This window comes from Dicentrarchus labrax, unplaced genomic scaffold (assembly GCF_905237075.1).
Source record: "Dicentrarchus labrax unplaced genomic scaffold, dlabrax2021, whole genome shotgun sequence".
Taxonomy (NCBI): Eukaryota; Metazoa; Chordata; class Actinopteri; family Moronidae; genus Dicentrarchus; species Dicentrarchus labrax.
In genome coordinates, this window is record NW_026136721.1 from 30,063,483 (window position 1) to 30,082,679 (window position 19,197).

General features: G+C 40.4%; 2 protein-coding genes across 4 annotated transcripts; one reads left to right on the forward strand and one right to left on the reverse strand.

The window, feature by feature from the left end:
- The first annotated feature begins 728 nt into the window (after positions 1-728).
- LOC127355632 (guanine nucleotide-binding protein G(I)/G(S)/G(O) subunit gamma-13) lies at positions 729-5,271 on the forward strand. Of its 2 annotated transcripts, none has more exons than XM_051386688.1 (3): positions 729-965; positions 4,348-4,452; positions 4,568-5,271. In XM_051386688.1, the coding sequence occupies exons 2-3, from the start codon at positions 4,355-4,357 to the stop codon at positions 4,671-4,673; spliced, it is 204 nt and encodes a 67-aa protein (XP_051242648.1). In that variant the 5' UTR covers positions 729-965; positions 4,348-4,354; the 3' UTR covers positions 4,674-5,271. The 2 variants fall into 2 exon arrangements, with proteins under 2 accessions (XP_051242648.1, XP_051242647.1); XM_051386687.1 differs by having other exon boundaries at positions 734-965; positions 4,345-4,452.
- On the reverse strand, positions 4,066-18,715 carry chtf18 (CTF18, chromosome transmission fidelity factor 18 homolog (S. cerevisiae)). 2 transcript variants are annotated; one of them, XM_051386682.1, is made up of 22 exons: positions 18,483-18,715; positions 17,866-17,955; positions 17,611-17,764; positions 16,442-16,631; positions 16,223-16,315; positions 15,873-15,925; positions 15,625-15,763; positions 14,333-14,557; positions 14,148-14,245; positions 13,916-14,039; positions 13,673-13,809; positions 13,257-13,350; positions 13,034-13,132; positions 12,805-12,935; positions 11,862-11,976; positions 11,547-11,771; positions 11,200-11,349; positions 10,677-10,807; positions 8,775-8,919; positions 8,525-8,623; positions 7,190-7,259; positions 4,066-5,508 (listed from the first exon to the last, which is right to left on the reverse strand). In XM_051386682.1, the coding sequence occupies exons 1-22, from the start codon at positions 18,568-18,570 to the stop codon at positions 5,387-5,389; spliced, it is 2,772 nt and encodes a 923-aa protein (XP_051242642.1). In that variant the 5' UTR covers positions 18,571-18,715; the 3' UTR covers positions 4,066-5,386. The 2 variants fall into 2 exon arrangements, with proteins under 2 accessions (XP_051242642.1, XP_051242641.1); XM_051386681.1 differs by having other exon boundaries at positions 15,625-15,766.
- Positions 18,716-19,197: the final 482 nt, after the last annotated feature.

Here is a 19,197-nt window from a genome sequence, read left to right on the forward strand (position 1 = left end):
GTTTTTAATGGCTGATATTGAGTAATCCTTAAATGTTGCAGCTGGTAAAGATGGAGCTCATCTTGAATACTTTATACTACTGGGTAGTTTAATCTATAATAATACATTATTTATTAGTTAATTCATATTTTATATGAATGTGAATCTTAGTGTGGTAGAACAATATGTACCTCGAAAATGTAATGAAGTGGAAGTTAATAAATCATGCATAATTGTGCTTTTGTGGTACTTTAGTAGCAAAATGTGCTTATTTAAACTCCGCTGCTTCTAAATTTGGACTGAAGATATTAAACTTTATTGTAATGTATATCAGTCTGCTTGATCACTAATAATCAGTATCTGTATTGGTCAATTCTTATTTCTTATAAGACAGATAATAAATATATAAACATATAAGATGATAAATCCTCATCTCAGATGGTTTTTTGTGACTTATTAACCCAAGAAAAAAAAAAAAAACGAACATATTTTGTGTTTTCAACCTCAAATTTCTCCTTTTTACTTTCATCCTAACACACAAACCGACCTCATCTCCGGTCGACTGAATAAAAACATGAACTCCCCCGGCTTGTTTTCCCTCCGGAGCGTCCTCATTTGCGTGGTTTTTTTTGCGTGTCCAGATTTCCATACAGGATCCGTCCTCGACTCCAGACCTCGTTTGACAGTCAAAACCAGGCGGCTGAGTGGGGGGGGGGGGCTCGTTTTCTCCGCCCTGCGCATCCCGCATCCAGTCGCTACCGGAGAGGAGCGCAGGGGAGTGCCCTGCACCGCGGACAGCCGACACACACATACAGCCACCTCCTCCTTCTTCTTCTTCCTCTTCCTCTTCCTCCTGCCTGCACTGAAGCCGGACTCCTCTGCCGGGGAAACTGCACCGACTCTCAGCTGTTATTGTCGCCTGCATCCTCCATCAGCTCGGCTGCACATTAAATCGACCAGCGGTCTATCTCCGGTGGGCCCCGACGGTAAGAGCGGCTGTTGTTTGTGTGTATCTGTGTTTGTTTGTTTCCATCCACATATAATAATCACGATACATCTGCGTTTGACCTCCTGTTTTTTTTAGACACACTGTGATAGCATCTATACTCGTCTTTATCCTCACACACACACACACACACACACATACACTCACTGCTGTTGATGTGTTTGAAAAGCGAGTTAATTCAGGGTGGATGTGTGAGGATCTGCCTTTAAATAGCTGCTGAGTGATGGAGACTGCTGCCACTGTAACACATTAGGAGCAGATTTATAATTAAATGATGAAGGCCTCCCTTCTTCATCGTGGAACAGCTGGCTGCTGCAGGATGGATGCTGGTGGAGGAAACCGGGCAGCCGACTTACTTAGATCCATTAAAAAAAGATGAAGAGGGTGAGAGGAGGAGGAGGAGGAGGGAGAGACAGTTTCCAATAGGGAGGACTTAACTGATCCATGGTCGGTCTGAACTCTCATCTGGGCTCTCTCTCTCTCTCTCTCTCTCTCTCTCTCTCTCTCTCTCTCTCTCTCTCTCTCTCTCTCTCTCTCTCTCTCTCTCTCTGCTGTAATGTGGCCTGTGGCAGGGTGGGGCAGACTTTACAATAAGTACAAATATAAGACAGTAAAAGCAGCCGGGGCACTTTGTTGGATCACTCCAGGGTTATTTTATTTTTTTATTTTAAAGAGCCGGAAATGTAAAGAGACTCTGAGAAGTTGAACTGTACTGAAGTTGAGTATAAATACCTTCAAATTGTACTTTAGTGTTATGCTGCAACTTGATTTTACACTGTAAATCCTAATATCTTCATAAAAGAAGTGAGCGAACACATAAATTCCCATACATTAAACCCAAAATCAAAAATGAACCAATAACTCATTTGTGGAGTATTTTAACTATTTGATTATAAAATTCCAGTTTGAGCTGTCGACTTGTTTTCTTTAAAAGTTGACTTTATATTTTATAATAAAATGGGTTTTTTTTAATCATACGTCAGCTGATCTGACAGGTAATGTAACAATTTGCTTTAGTGGAAGAGAAACATTTGTATAAAGATGCATTAAAGTTTGTCTTCAGATAAATTCTGTTAACACACGTTAAATACGTTTGGAGAAATGCTGCATTCGAGTGTAATACACTCACTAGTTTTAAGTACAATTAACTTAATTTACCTCGACAATAAACGAGATACTCAAATCAAAGATTCATTCATGCTTCAATTGTTGGAGTTAATACATTTAAACTGTTTCATTGGTTTCCTCAAACAGTTTAAGTTGAACGAACTTCCAGGTTTTTACTATGAAAGGTTTTTTTTTCTATTTGGTGCAACTTATTATTTTCACTTGATCAAACAGTCCTGCAGTAAATCATATCTTCATGAAGGTTATTATGGCTGTTTTAAACTGTTTTAGAGAGGTGTTGATTCAACTCTACAATCGTTTTGTTCAATTAACAAAATCTCCTCTCTGTGTAATTCAGTCCAACTGTTTTACTGGTACTTATAAACATGTAAGTACTTTATATACAGTATGAAACATTATAATCTCTTGAAACAGGGTTCACTGCTGTAGATAAAACTAATAAAAGCAGCCTCACATTTGTACCAACGGGACCTGTTACAACCACTGACGTGCTGCTGTCAAAATATTAATATCTAACACATTAAGTACTTCTACTATTGGTGGTTAAGGACATTTTCCTGCTTAAATTCTTCTACACTTTTACTTTACTTTAAGAATATTTTTATGATTTATAAGTATATTCCTTTATTTCATTAACAAATCCCATGAAAATACCAAAAACCAGCTATGAATTGATCCTTTTAACAAATGTTGAGACAGCTCAGAGGAATAAAACACATCAAAGCCACGCTGTTACCGTGGCTGACAACTTCCTTTATTACCATGAATACACATTGTAGTTAATTTTGAGTTGATCCCACATACACCGACCACGCTGCCTCAAACACTCAGATGTGTGATAATCCGCCGGTGAAAATAGTCCCCTAACAAAAGTACTGTTCATTATTGTTTGAGTAACATTTGATGAAGGCTGCAGTGCCTGGTTATGGAATTACTGAGCCTATTTTTAAATATGAAACTATATATATGTGACCTGATTTTTACTGATTTACGTCGTCAGTACTAACCAATAAGGGGGGTGAGAGCGACAGACAGGGGAGGGAAGCTGGAAAGTATGAAGAGACGGAGTAATATGTTTTTGGTTTTGGTCTTTTTTTTTTTTGTGGGATTTTCTGGCAGTAAGAAACTCACAAACTAGAGCACTTCTACACTGAGCTGTTTCTACTTCTACTTTAAAGTTTAAGGTTCAAACAAGAGAATGTCCTTCACTAGCAGAAGCACTCATACACAAGATGCTTTATTGGAAAAATACTATTTGGCATATGGTCTCAATAAATGGGTCAACAACATCAATATGCCTACGTCCTATTAACCACTTCCTCTGCGGTTCAGTGAAGCTCCCCAAAGGCTTTTTTAAAAAAAATCAGATATTGTAATAAAGCTAACAGACAGATTAGTGCTTCCCACCAATGGGGTCAGAGGATGACTTGAAACATATTTCTGCTTCACATAATCACAGATGTTTTTTTCAGGGTCGTCCTGGTAGCTCACTCTGAGTCCTGACTGCAGCGGCCCCGGTTTGAATCCAGCTCTATTAGCCCTCTCTCTCTCCCACTTTCTTGACCATCCATTTTATTTTTTTATATACATATATTTTGGGGCTTTTATAACCTTTAATATATAGTATTCAGTAGACAGTGACAGGAAATGAGAGGGGGGGGGGGGTGAGAGTAGGCAAAGGACCACAGAGTCGAACCCACGGCCGCTGCAGCAAGGACGCAGCTTTGGTTCATGGGGCACCAGCTCTACCAGGGCGCCTCCTTTCTTGTCCATCTTAAGCTGGACTATCACAATGTTTTTTAAAAAGGCACAAAAAAATAAACATGTAAGCTTTTTTTATACCTACTTTCCTCTTTTTTCTAAAAAATATTCCAATAAAGGGAAGACAAACTCTGGTATGTTGCTTTTCGTTCAAAAAAAGGTTAGAAACCAGTAAGACAGTGACATCCTCATTGTACAATAAACACATAATTACAGTTTATTTCGCTCTGTTCACTGTACAACTTCAGATATTTGCTCATGTGAAAGCAGAATTAGATTTTTTTTAATACAAGACTGAACTGTAGCTGAACTTCACTGGCTCTCTTACAACAAAACATTTGGTTCATTTTATTTATTTTTTTACTCCACTTGAGTTTTGATGCGACATCTGTGTGTCTGAACTTGTGTAATCTACTCGAGCTTCAGTCTGTTGTGTGTTTCTTTTCCCCTCTGTGTGTGTGTGTGAACAGCAGTAGCATCATGGAGGAGTTAGACGTTCCACAGATGAGGAGAGAAGTGGAAAGCCTTCAATATCAGCTGGCAATCAACAGAGAGAAATCCTCCATCACCGTTACTGAGTGAGTGTGTACTGTGTATACACACACACACACACACACACACACACACACACACACACATATAAGTATTTTTAGTATACTTGTGCTGATGGTGAGTGTTTTTTTCTGTCTGTAGACTGGTGAAGTGGATTGAGGGTTGTGTTTGTGAAGATCCATTTCTGAACCCGGAGCTGATGAGAGCCAACCCCTGGGTGGAGAAGGGCAAGTGTGTGATCCTCTAATGGTCACACACAGACACACACACACGCGCGCACGCACGCACACACATACATATGTTTACTTATGTCACTTTTGGGGGCATTACATAGACTTTCATTATCCATTTATTTCCTCGAGATGAACCATAGGAAAACCACCAATAGCCGAACCCTAATCTTAACCTTTTTTTCCAAAGTGGGGACACGTCTTTTGTCCCCGATTGGAGAAGCCGTCCCCAATTAACTGGTCTGTAGTCTGAAATATGTCCCTGAAGGTAGCCTGAGTCTCACACACACACACACACACACACAATCACGGATGCATATAAACTAAAGAATCATGCACTCCCACACTCAAAGTCACGCTGCACTAACTCACTCATTTACTCTCACTCTCACACACACACACACTCTCACTCATATTATTGCTATTATCATGTTTATTTATTGGGAGACTCCTGAATGCTTTTAATTTATGTGAAGACTACTGTGTGTGTGTGAGTGTACAGCACTGAGTAGCTTTCTAGACGTCTGTTTTGATGGACTGCTGAGAAATGTTCAACAACACGTTTTTATTGGCTCTTTACACTGTCAATCAAAATAAAGACTGTTTTGAATTTAACAGCTGGATTTGGGGATTTATTCAGATGTTTTATATATATATACATATAACACAAAGAATTATGTGTGTGTGTGTGTGTGTGTGTGTGTGTGTGTGTGTGTGTGGGGGGGGGGGGTTACAGTAGTTCTCTGATGTAGACATTTCTTCTGACAGCGTTGGACATGCCCTCGTTGAACCGAAACCACACGTCACTGTTGCCCACTGCTGTTCCCATAGAAAGAACCGGACACTTCTCACCTACAGAGAGAGGGAAAGAGCATTTTTTTTTAAAAAGACACTACAGGGCTGATCAAAAGAGGAGGCACTTACAGGCTGTTAGAGCTCCTCTCGAGTGATCTCATGACTAATTCATCTAATAGTTAACTGACCGGAAAGTAAAGTAATGGGTTGATCTACGGCTTCAACTACCCATTATCATTTTTGTTTTGTTTTCTTGATGAACTTGAAACATGAAAGAGCTTAATGTCATCACCTTCAAACTTACTGTTTTTCTCTTAAACCCACAAATATTCAGTTTATTTTCATAGCAGAGAAAGACAACCAGCAAATAATCAGTTTCTGGCATTTTTTTAAATGATTATCCAAAATCGTTACTGAATAATTTAATCAACTAATTGATTCTGCTCTAGTTTAATAAATGAAAGTGATAAAATGAAGTACTTCAGATGAGAGTGCTGCAAATGTTCACACCTGAATAACCCCCATTATCTGACATTTTAAAGACTAAATGGAGCCGTACTTATAACACAGCCTTCATTCAGCAGTGAGAGTGTGGGTGACGTTAATTGAGTCATTTTGACCACATGAACTACAGATACATATCTATGAAACTGTCAGTGAGACTCAGTGTGCCCTACAGGGCTCTCGCACGCTCATGCAAATATGGTGTTTGTTTTGTTTAACAAAACATGTAAAAATGAACAGGAACAGCAAAATGATCTCACGTTGCAAATTTGGTGAATCCGAGCCACAGGTAATCAAGGTAATCAGGACGTGGGATTTTGGAGCTGTTTTAGTCCGCAGAATCCTGTTGCTGACCTAAAAACAGCCACAGCTCTGCGTTTCCAGCCTGATTACACCGTTGATCAATTTGGGGAATGCAGTGCTTTCAGGAAGGTTAGTGATTTTAATAGGTCTGTGTTTAATTGCCACGACTACTAAACGATGAATCTTTGTTTGAATTGTTTGATTTGAATAAAAATGTACTGTACAGCCGCTACCGATGCTCAATAACAGAAGCCTTTCGCTGAATATCTGGGTCTTTTAGTGGATATTAAAAGAGGCCACAGAGGAACAGTAATATGCTTTTCCAAAAGCTGTATGCAAAGTGGAAACACTATTTTGAAAATATTTATCCCAGGTGGCCATGTTGGATGAGAGAGAACAAGCTACTCAACTCTGTTCAAGACCCCTATTGTTTATGCTAATGTGCTATTTTTGGCGTGAACACAGCAGTCAGGTTTGTTTCCAGTGACACAAAGCGACTGGCAGGCAAACCACAGTAACCTCTCTCCAAACCTTTATAGGGTTTCTGGAGCTACACTGACTACAGGACTTGAAATGTGGCAAACCTAGTAATTTAGGCAGGATTAAACATTAAATAAATTAAATATGTATACTGTTTATTCTATTTGGATTGTGTCCAACTATAGGAAGGAGGCTGTAGATGTCTAGTCCTTTATGTTGCTAATAGAAATATGATATTACCAACATTATGCAGGCGGCTGTGCTGTTGACAGTCCAGATCTGCTGCCTGCAGTCTGCCACAAGAGCTCTAAATCAGAAGCGTTATATAACACACATCAGTGATCACCTGTGGTGTGTTTGGACCTGATGTGCCTTGAGGCATTTTCCCCTACACAGCCCGTGTTCTCGAAAGTGTTTGGATAAATGAAGCTACACTAATGTCACACAGTACCTGTGTCTGAGGACGTCTGCAGTCTCTGAGGTTTGGGGGCAACAGCTCGACCGAAGAAATCCACCTCCGGCTGCACGACACAAACACAGAGTGACGACAGGGATGAAGTTAAATCAGTAAGTTTCTAAAACACTGTCCTCGACAACCAGGTCAATGAACAATGAACAATCACATGAATGCACACACAACTCTCATTAGCCTCATTTCCCAGTTTCACCATTAGGGACAATAACCCAGTGGCTTCTCATTATCCTCTTTTCTGCCCTCTAGAGGCTTACTCTCTCTATCACTCTGTGGCTGAACTATTATAAGGCTGCAGCTCATCCAGAGAGACTCTGATGTTCAGTGCAAACACATGGCAGCTGCTCCTCTCTGGCTCCACCTACAGGCATCCACTAACACATACAATACTGGTAGACAGAGGATGCTGCTTCTCCAGTTAATGAGGTTCTCAAATAACCAAAGAATGAACACAAATGCCTCTAAAAACTCATCTTCTAGTCATCCTATTGCATGTTTGTACTGTATTTTTGAGGAAGACTAGAGGCCCATAATATACTCTTAATGGGATTCTTTAAATAAATAAACAATAAAAAAATCTTTTAGTACTTTGCAGAAAAAGTAGGAGGTCATAAGACTGAAAATACTTCTTGAGCAGCAGAGCACATCTCTCCTTGCAGGTGTCAGTTAGTGTTGCTGACCCATCTCTCATATTGAGCTCAGACCACAGGTTGGTTTGTACTTGTATAAATAATCTTGTGGGACCAAAACTCTGTCACATTATGGAGATTCACTTCCCCGTGTGGGGATAAAAAGCTTCTCCCTACAAGGTACACCATCAGATTTGTTTGTTTATGGTAACTAGAGATTTTTCCCTGATAGCATTTTATAAGCATATACTACTCAGCCCATGTGACCTATCCTTGTTTTATGGTCTGGCTCTCAGGTTAAGCCCTTTGTCACAGTGAGAGTAGGGTGGGTCTTCACTTTGCTATCCCGGGAAAATAAAGGTAAACAGAACATTGCTGGGAAGTGCCTGGGTGTTGTTAGGGGGCTAATAAATCACATGGTATTGTATCGGTGCACAGACACACATACTCAGTGATACCTAATACCACATTTTAGGCAGTATGGGAGGAATCTCTGATACTGGTATTGGAACAACTCTAATGGTTATAGCAAAGTAATGCCCTTCTAAGTAATAAATAAAAGTAGGATGTGGTAGACTAGGATACTGATTTGTAGGCTTATGGTGAAACCGAAGAGAAATCTCAACGTTGTGGACAATAAAGTTATTTGTATTTGTATATAAAAGCGAGTGTTTGTGTGTCTCACCCTGGTCTCCACTGTGGTCTGTTTGACAATGTTCTCCAGCCTCTGCTGATGGTTCCTCGTTGGTTTGGGACCAGCAATCTTTTTTTCTTCTTTTTCTTTCTGCATCACACAGACACAGACACAGATTACAAATACATTAGATTATTAACACACGCACACACACACAGTGACCTGATTATCTACAGGCTGCACTGTATATAACAACCCCACAATCTGTCGTGTACAACGTGCTGCGTATTTGAAGTCTCACCACTACAGGGTTTCGTTGCAGCATCAGTTGCTCGGCTCTTCTCATCTTCTCTTGCTCCATCTCTCTGCTGATGGTTTGCTTGGCCTGATACGTCAGCTGCCGGCGCGGAGGCAAGCCCGGGTACCTCACTACCTCTTCAACCCGCCTGCAAACACACATATTTTAGTTTATGGCTCCTACACGAACAACAAGAGGACACACATAGTTTAAACCCAGGCACACACTGACACAGAGGTGAACCCTGTTAGATGACAAACAAAATAACAAAAAGCTTCCTCTTTTGGTGCCATGGTTCATGTTTTCCAGAATAAAACCCTGAATCTGTCCTACTCTAAAACCTTAATCCTCTTACTGCTGATCTCCATCTCTCCACACACACACACACACACGCACACACACAGTACGTGCCAGTAAACTTGTTGTATTTAGTTCTATCAGGAATTGAATAAGATAATACCAATCTATGTGACTGTGAGCGATTTATTGCAAGTTATATAAAATATATGACGTGTTATCATCAAACTCAAACAAAGAGACGCTTGACTGGTTCATCTTCCCCTTTAACATGATGGATAATGCACTGTGCAGCTAATATTAAGTAGTTTAACCTTTGGGTAACACATTTACAGTTATCTGGTTAGTTATTAGAGCTGAAAGCACAAACAACTACATCCTCTATGACAGCCAAGTATAATTCATAGACTTAAGTACATTCAAGGTACATTTATTTAACCTTAAGTTACTTACATTTAGCTCTGTTAATTATTTAGAAATGTTAAACTATATTCACATTCATTCTCAGATATCAAGATTGTACAAATATTACTGCAAATGTAGTGACTGCGTTCATTTGTTGTCAGACGACAATAACAGATGAGATAAAAGTTCCACGTTAAAGCACATGATGGTTATAGGTTGTCCAAAATGTCCTTTGGCTCCAAAAAGAGAATGATTTGTAATGAACAAAGTGAATTCACCTAATCTTTCCCGCTCTTCTTCTCCACATGTCTCTACCTACTCACAGCCTCCTAAAACCAGACAAAATTAATAATTCTGCCAAAGTCTGACCAATCAACAACAGTGTCCCAAAAAAAGAGCAGTCCAATCAAATAATCCTGCTGGGATTGGGCGTATCCGCCGTCTGCAAATTTAAACGTTTACATTCACTGTTGCGTTCCTAGTCTTTCTCCACGAGGTATCAGAGAGTGGTGTTGTGGTGAGCCAGAGAGGGAAGGTACAGGAAGGTGTAGATCAGCAGAAGCAGAAGAAGAGCCAACACCAGAGGCAGGCACCAGTCGTTGGTGACCAGCACTTGGTCACAGCGAGCCTGCAGGAGGGAGCCCCCGCGGGCGCCCGACCGCTCCTCAGTCTGGTCCGGCATGGCTGAGATGCACGTCTAGTTATTCCATTCTACCAACACCAGAGTCTCCACTGTCCTCAGGAGTCAAAGGTCCAACATAAACGAAGCTAAAGCGTAGCACAAGTTTGAACCAAAATGTGGTAAATTCTGATCCTTTCAGTTTTTATCTTTTATTGCAACATGCTTCAATATCTCAGATCACTTTATCTAAACTTCATCCCTCCCAATTTCCCTGCTCTAATATTTCCAACCTCACTCATCCATCCATTGATCCGCTTGTCCATCCACCTGTACCCCACCAGTGAGGCTTTGCAGCTTGCTACTCTGCTCCCACACCACTACCATCATACACACACCAGGTGGAAAAAGGATTACTCTCTAAGCCTCCATGCAGAGAACCACAGTGTGGACAAGAGCAGTGACCTTCAACACCCCAGAAACACATCTCTGCTCTGCAGGAGTCCACATGTAATATGCAGCGTGTGTGTGTGTGTGTGTGTGTGTGTGTGTGTGTGTGTGTGTGTGTGTGTGTGTGTACTCACGGCTCCAGCATGTATGCGTATTGTCCCTCGGGCGTGCGGTCCTGCCTGTATGAGAGGTTGTATGCCAGCATGGTGTCGATCAGCTCACGCATCTGCTCTTTCTCTCTGCTGCTGAACAGCTGCGGGTTCACCTGGAACAAACACACAGGGTTTATTATTAGTTGCAATGAAAGTTTACGCTATACGCAATATAATTAACTAAAAAACTGAATGTTAAACTGCACTGCCATAGAAAAACAAAATGGCAGTTTTTGAGTGACTAAATAAATTGTAGTTGCTATTCCAGGATTGTCCCGTGTCGATTTTGTGTCGGTTCCCTCTGACAATCAGTGGTCTGCAGTGTTTTCACATCACTTTTTAGCATCAGCTCAACTCCCCTGGAACCTCGACTGAGGTTAAATAAAGTACCAGGTACTATCCACAGTGGGAAAAAGAGCGAGTCGAGCAGAGCCGTACCATACTAAGGTGGTGGAAAAGCCTCATAACACACAAACACATACAGACTGTACATTCTTATACATACAGGCCGTAGTTTGGGACAGATGATGTCGAGGAGCAGCGTGAGCATATCGAGGGTCAGGCTGAGCTGGCTGATCCTCATTCTGATGCATGCTGGGATGTCAGCCAACATGGTACACAAAGCGTTCTTGCAGCTGACGAGCCGGGAGGCAGCCTGGAGAGGAGACAATAATGACTCAGTGATGATACCTCAGTTCTTATTACCCAGATTTTCCTGCCAAAAAAACTTTTCATCTCATTTCTCTTAATCATTTTTGCTTTTATTGATCTGTAACTTTATCTGTCTTCATGTAATATATTGTGCTGTTACTTGAGTTCTTCTACACATTGGTGACTGTAGTTGATAAGTACCTCATGCTGACTGTGGGGATAGCTGATGCGGGGCACGTGTGTGTGGGCAAACAGGAAGTGGAACGTGACTGACAGGAAGGGCAGGTATCTCATCAGGGAGAAGTTCTGCCCGTGCAGAATCACTTGGTTCAGACGGTCAGAAAACGACAGCCAATCGAGAGCCTCACACACACTCTGCAGGTTGGGATCCCTCACACGCATGGACAGATAATTTTCATACAGACCCTGAGGAAAAGAGACAGATGGTTCAGTTCAATGCTAGTAAAGCACGGGGAAGTGTTTTCTTTATATTCATTTCAATAAAATGTTCATTACCTGAGAAACCTTTTCATACTCGCCACTAGAGTAAGCCAAGTTCAGAATGTGCTGAAACCTCTGAGCTCCACCGCCTGAACCTGGTGCCTCCTCAAAACCTTGACCAATACGTTTCCTGAAAGAACAAATTTAAACATTGAGTTGCAATCTAATTATTTAGGGCCGAAGAAGCAGCGAGAGGTAACAGATAAGAGGTTATAGATTGTATTGCGTTTATGATTACTGCTCTTCATTAAGGCTCACAGATCATAAAACAAACAGGGTTTCTGCAGCGTTCACCAAGTAACATTCACGACTGCCACATGAATGGCATTTAATACCCGATTCAAGATCACACCAGCCAAAGTAAGAGAGATTATTAGATATAGAAGATTTATTCGCACTTGAATCACAGTTTTTCCACCAGTATAAAACAATAATTTCTAACAATATCTTGAAACCAAAGCTGGATGAGCAACAGAAAGACAAAAGATGGAAGGATGACTTATTTAAGGTCGACATATTTCACATCAGGTCAGAAGGTCTGGAAGAGAAATATACTGGGGACAGTTTTTGCAACAATCGCATATGAAAACATTTGATAACTATTTTTATTGCTTTGATCTTTGTAAAATAATATTTATAATAATTAATTTTTTTTTTTTTTAGGAAACTGAAATCAATGCTTTTTAAGACTTTTCAAGACTAGCACATAGTTTCAGATTTCCCTGTTGGTGTTATCAGTAAGTAAAAATTAAGATGGATCCCAATGAAAACGCAGGGACTCTGTATAGTCGTAGAAGCACAGCAGCATCAAATCTTTTACAGAATCGGTGCTTCATTTCAAAATGTTTGAAAACCTGAACTTTGGATGCTTATAGTGAATGTGTTTCCAGAAAAAGAAAGTATCCAGCAAATACAGCACAACATTTACAATTTCATGACAAACGGAGACACACTTTACCGTTTTATACGCGGTAACTGGAAGATCTCCTGCCACAGATGGAACAAGCCTTTGTTCTGGTCCTTCTGCCCCACAGAGATACACTGGATGGTTTTGCTGTCCACCTGCTTGTGGCCGCGACCATGGAGGAACTGTACAGACAAGAACACATAATGTGATATAATTATACTGCATACTACTGAACTCCTCATGCAATCCACAGACTCTCCTTCACAGTGCCGCCACCCACCTGCAGGGTGTTGATGCAAGACCTAATGTCGTTGTCCGTCTTCTCACACAGCGACATGAGGCTGCCTGTGTCTGCCTTCATCCCCTGCCGGAGTGAGATCTGCAAACAGAAAATGAATGTAGACATGGATTATTAGGGTGTTCAGAGATGCTTGTGTACTCCTCTATGTGTGTGTGTGTGTGTGTGTGTGTGTGTGCGTGTGTGTGTGTGTGTGTGCGCTGACCTCTGCCAGTCTCTGCGCGAGGCGGGAAGGCTGAGTCTGGGGGAAATTCAGGAGGAAGGCTTGCAGCCTGAGAGGTCTGAGAGCTGGAACATAACTAAAAGAAAAGAGAGGATCAGATAATGGCTGCATAGAAAACTCTAAATCAGCACTACGGCTAAGATAATTTACATCAGGGGTAATATTTTAATTTAACAAAAAAATGCAGTACAGCAGTTTCTATACATTTTATATCTCATTATTTGTATAGTCTTTGTTGTTCGCAGCCAAATCCTGCCCTCTTCTTATCAACTGTTAGCATTTATTTGCAGGCACCTTTTTACCTTTCGCCATTACTTCTTACCAAAGGAAACATAAACAAATAACAAAATAAAATAGAATCAGATTTTGATGCTGTTAAACACCACAGTGTCTCTTACAGGTCGTTACAGATGCAGATGATTGGTCGAAGCAGGAGTGACTCCTTCTTCTTTTTCTTCTTCGCAGTCTCTGAACCAGCCTCCCCGCCGTGTCCGTCTTTCTTGTTCAGAGTTGCTAACAGAATGTTGATTGCAGCCTGTCGAACACCACAGTCGAAAAGAAAAACATTTATAACTACGATTGAAGAGTGAATTAACACTTTTATCATCGTTCTTTTTTTATTTTAAATGTCCAGAACATACCGCGGGTGCTCCATCAATCTCATCGATAATGAGGCAGTTCGGTCTCTCATTGGCTCCTAAAACTGACTTCATCTGCGTCGCTGTGTCGATGCGTTTCTGGAACACTTCCGCACTGCGATCGTCACTGCAAAAACATCGACAGTACGGCTGAGGCAAACATTAGGATTACTATGAACAAATTTTTATGATTCACTACTATTATTGGGTCAGTTGTTAATATGGCTCGTCTAACCTGGCATTTATTTCCACCACATTGTACCCAGCATGCTTTGCAATGATATGAGCCAGGGTGGTCTTCCCCAAACCTGGAGGGCCAGACAACAATGCCACCTAGAGAAAGACCAAAATAAATGATATCATGTATTTCAACTAAAAGTCATTAAACTGAAATTGTACTGAGTGTGCAGATGTGTTCACCTTATATTTAGGTCGTTTGTACTGGTCCAGTTCAGCCTCCAGTAGCTCCTCTGTCACCTCAATCTTACTCTTGAAGCGATTCGGGTTCGGATTGGCTTGATTGGGTTTGAATGAGTTCTGGTTGGGAGCTTGTCGGTCAAACCGGGCAGGGCGGGACTTCCTCTCTCTTCCGAACACAACAGTGTCCCAGAGTTTCAACCACTTGAGCAGACAGCGGTTGGTAAACTACAATGAGACAGCCACACACAACTGGCATCAATGTAGGATACTTAATGGAAGTCAGTTACACAGAATATGGGTGATTTCATATCCCAATGTCACAATATATCGCAATACAGCATATTTTCTCTAAATTCAATGAATAAACAGTTTAAATAAAATAATCACATGAAAACTCTTTTTACATTTTGAATGATATACTCAACAAATGAGATGTATTTACTCATATTTGATTGTTTTTCTCCTTTTATTCTGAACCTTTATGCAAAATTTAAATTGACCATGTACCAAAATATAAAATATTAATGTCTCAGTGTTTCCCCACATAAGAATTTACTTGGCAGGGCCACCAAGGTATTTCAACATCCAGCGACCCATTTAAGCATTTTGCAGAGAAACACAAAGAGAAAAGATTTATCTGGTCCTCGGAGACGATGGATATTTTATAAGCACGGCGCAGGTAAAACGTTCAGTGCCACGTTGATTTGACTTCCACATTAACAACAAGTCTGCTCCATGTGAGGCTCGTCTGCTTTTGTGAAAACTGAATTGCGGGTGAAAAACCCAAAACATGACTTGTGTTTTTAAAAATATACAACTGGAGAGACGGGCGGCGGGAGTGTGTGTGTGTGTGTTTGTGGGAGAGAGAAAGCAAGGTGAGCAGATCAAAGTAGTTTGTGAGTGGGCATTTGGCCAAAATAATTGCATTACACGATATTGACATGGTTTTACATATTACATTTTGTTAAGAAACACGTATTTATTGCATCACAGATCATCTTCCTGTTCTGTATTTTGAAATTTCCACACATCCTGTTTACATTTCTCTGTGGGGGGAAACAACGGACAAGCCGAGCCTTCAGCCATAGTGTACAATGGAACAATGCACGCTCCCCCTTGTCCCCAATGTTCAAAGTAAATCTGGAAATCAATAATTAAACTGTATGCTGGCGAGCTAGACAGCTTTTTCAAGTCAAGTCATGTGAGGATATTCACGATTATCCTAATTCAGGACAGATGTTTTTATCTACCGTCACATGTCATATATTGTCATATCACACAGAGTTACTTACATCATCACTGAGGAGCTCTGTGTAGTGTCGGGGAGAGAATCTGTCCACCCAGAGTCGAGAGGTTTGACCCTCTGTGTCTTCAGGATCATCGTTCTCTTTATCCTCTCTGCTTTCAGGCTCAACAAACACATCGTTCACACTGCTGGTGTGCGACACGAATCCAAGAAGAAATTTTAAAAAAACACGTACTGCAATGTAATCAGATTTGTCAGTGTGTGAATGTGAGAGAGAAACAGGTGGTGAGTTACCTGGCCAGCAGCTCTGAAAGACGCTGAGATTCTTCCACAACCCGATGGTGATGCTGTGTGAAATGTAAACAAATTTGAAATGTCAACAGCCTCAGATTTCACTAGATACATGCACCAACATATGGGACATCTGAAATCCATCCGACAGGTACATCCACAAATAAAGTGAATTACTGTCTGCATACAGTTTGATGTTTTGGCCTCAAAACTTTGTATTTGGCTAAATAAACTCAAATATTTGGATTTAGGGAAACTGATTAAGTACATGTGATGACTGAGAATGAACAGTGTGGTTATGTGGAGTCTACTTGGCAGATTATACAAAACAAAAGCAGCTTTAAATCACTCACCCTCTCTGCTTCTTGTTCTCTCATTACACTGATTGGCACTGCAAGCAGCCCCAGTGCACCCTGGGAGTTTGGTACCATTCTGGACTCCACTACCTGGAGACACACACAAGTAAATGCAAAGAAATACAGGAATTAAACATATAAAGCATCAGACACAAGACATTTGTATGTGAACAATGAATTAGGGTTTATAATGTGACATAATCACAGATGAATAACCTTTGTCCCTGTGTCGTCTTTCTGTCTGAGGTAGACCCGACTCCCTGATGAGTCTGTCACACTGATGTACTCTCCGTCTAAAGGAGGCCGCCTCAGCACATGCAGTGACGCTGGCGCCGCTGTGGGAGGTCGCCTGGGTGTCTCTGGGATTGTAGCAAAGCCACTGATATCCAACACGGCTGGGGTAGACCTAAAACACACAATACATGTTCAGAGATCTGTTGTATCGAAGACTGCAATCTAAAATATTTGTAATTTATTGATTTGTTTTAAATATATGACTATATTTTGATATATTGTGAAAATGTGAATAATGATACATATCCATAATATGTCAGTAACGTTAGAAGAAAACATTAAATTAATTTAGTCTATATATAAATCTTGTAAATCAATCCCTCCCCCACAACATTAAGTTCCACTTAATAAAACAATTAAAATCATGATGTAACATGTGTTGGGGTGCGTACCAAACTAATTAAAAGGCCAATGAGTATCTCTGCAGAACTACAGTACTTTATTACAATGTTGTTGTCTCACACATTTCTGTAATATTTAAATTAATTCAGCAGCTCTATTCGGTATCAAAACGAGGAGCGCCTGGAAACCACTAGAATACAACAGATGACGTTTTAAGGGCTCAAAAAGCAAATATAAAAAAAGACAGACTTTAAAGGTAAAGAACAAAAAGGTAGTTCAATAGTCGACACAGGTGACGTGTCACCAGCTGCAGCTGTTACTCAGCCAGGAGTGCTTCTGGGTCTCTATATATAGTACACTACTATGTTTCATCCTTGTGATGTTTCGCTTTTAAGTGACTCTTATCAGGTTTTTTTTATTTATTTATTTATTTATTTTATTTGAGTGTTCCTGCATCAGAATGTCTTTTCATTGCTTATTTTCAACCACATTTACTTTCTTTAACTCTATGTGGATGCAGTTACAATAAAATGTTTTTTCATTCCCATTAATGCACCAGATACATAACAAAGTATCCTCTGTAAAAAGATCCACACCTGCCTTCTACTGATGTCTCCTTTTCCCTCACATCAACTGTTTCACTGTCAGCTAACACGCAGGATGCTGACCTGACCATCACCTGACCAGAGGACCCAACCTGCTCTACCTCCTGAGCCACAACCGTAGTGGTACCCGTTGTAACCTCCTACCTGGCGGTGCGAGAGGGTTCGTACTGCTCTGGGGACGACGGCGGTGTGATGTCATCACTCTGTGACGGGGCTTTGCTCTCTTGAGTCTGCAGCGAGTTGAACAGTCGCTTGGACACTCGCACCGCATCCTGCTTCTGCCGCTTCGCCTTCGGGGCTGCAAGGAGAAAGATCACATTTAAGGTTCAAACTTACGGCATTAAATAACCACAACAAGGTGAAACCCCCCCCACCCATGTACCCTCCCAGTGAACTCACTGATGGGCTGATCAACCAGGAGGTGCTCTATGTCGGAGATATCGTCTCCTGGACCCGGTTTCTGACGACTGCCCAGCTTGGAGGACTCGTCTAAACCGTTCAAAACACAAACAATCAACACAGAAGTGATCAACTGGCAACACAATGAATAGAAAAATAATTCCGAATATGTTTAATAATCAATATTCTCTTTAATTAATTAAATATGTTGATTTTTTTTTTTACTGTTATAGAGTCACATATTGTTATCTAGTGTCAGACAATGAGGATTAATTAGATTTTTTTCAACCTTTAAACTAGTAATTAAGTGAAGTATTAGTCATTTATTACATAATTATATTTGTTTCCTACCAAAGTGAGTGCCAAGTTAGATTTATCCAACCTGAGAGCTGACGATAAGGCAGTCTGACATAAAGGACAACAACTAATATATATATATATATATATATATATATATATATATATTAATATATATTAGTATCAGAGGTCTGTGAGTGTTTGTATCCAACGTTATAGATTTATCATGACGTTCACGGATCAATAACAACTGTTTCAACTCAAGATTACAACCAAATGCTGTGTAAAGCTCCTACAACAGTCTGGAAGCTGCCCTTTACCCTCCATCTGAGCCAACGCGTCCAGTTCGTCGGCGAACTGGTCGTCGAAGTCGTCCGGTACCTCGAACAGTTCGTCGTATTCGTCCATATCGGCCCGAACAGGTACCGGATAGAAGCGCAGACACGGTGAGTGATTCCCTCTAAAGACACTCAAGACACTTTCCTCCTGAATGTCTCCTTCAGGGACTCCAGCAGCAGCTGTGGCGGAGCAGATTTTCCCGGCAATTTTTTTGTTGTTGTGATGTATTACTTCCGGGTGAGGAGAGTCCTCCGTCCTCTGATTGGCTCATCAGAACTTGACTCCCCAGCATGCACCGCGAACCCAATGTAAACATCTGGCCCGAGGGTGGCGCCAAACGACAGCCCATTGAATCTTAATGAGGTTTCTAATTATAACTTTAGTGGGTTTTATTTGTGTTTTTATTGTATTTTATTATTAATTTTATTTAACTTTTATTAATATCCGTACATTTATTACTTTTACTTTTATTTTTATTGTTTCACTTTTTACTGTAGCTACTGTTAATTTTAATTATATATGTTATAAGTTAATTTTATTTAAATTTTATCTTTTATTTTATTTTTTATTTTATTCTTAGGGTTATGGTTTTTAGTTTAATGTATGTTTAATGTATGTAATGTATGTTTTTTGTATTTTGTACTTTAATTTCCCTCAGGATAAATAAAGTATCTATCTATCTATCTATCTATCTAT

What these genes read in the sequence shown, in the direction of transcription:
- chtf18 (XM_051386681.1), bottom strand. Translation starts at nt 18,570, where the DNA reads ATGGACGAATACGACGAACTGTTCGAGGTACCGGACGACTTCGACGAC. An exon ending in CGCGTTGGCTCAGATGGAGG is followed by an intron (nt 17,956 to 18,482) that starts GTAAAGGGCAGC and finishes TGAACGGTTTAG; the next exon opens with ACGAGTCCTCCAAGCTGGGC. An exon ending in AGTATGAAAAGGTTTCTCAG is followed by an intron (nt 11,772 to 11,861) that starts GTAATGAACATT and finishes TCTTTTCCTCAG; the next exon opens with GGTCTGTATGAAAATTATCT.
- LOC127355632 (XM_051386688.1), top strand. Translation starts at nt 4,355, where the DNA reads ATGGAGGAGTTAGACGTTCCACAGATGAGGAGAGAAGTGGAAAGCCTT. An exon ending in TCCTCCATCACCGTTACTGA is followed by an intron (nt 4,453 to 4,567) that starts GTGAGTGTGTAC and finishes TTCTGTCTGTAG; the next exon opens with ACTGGTGAAGTGGATTGAGG.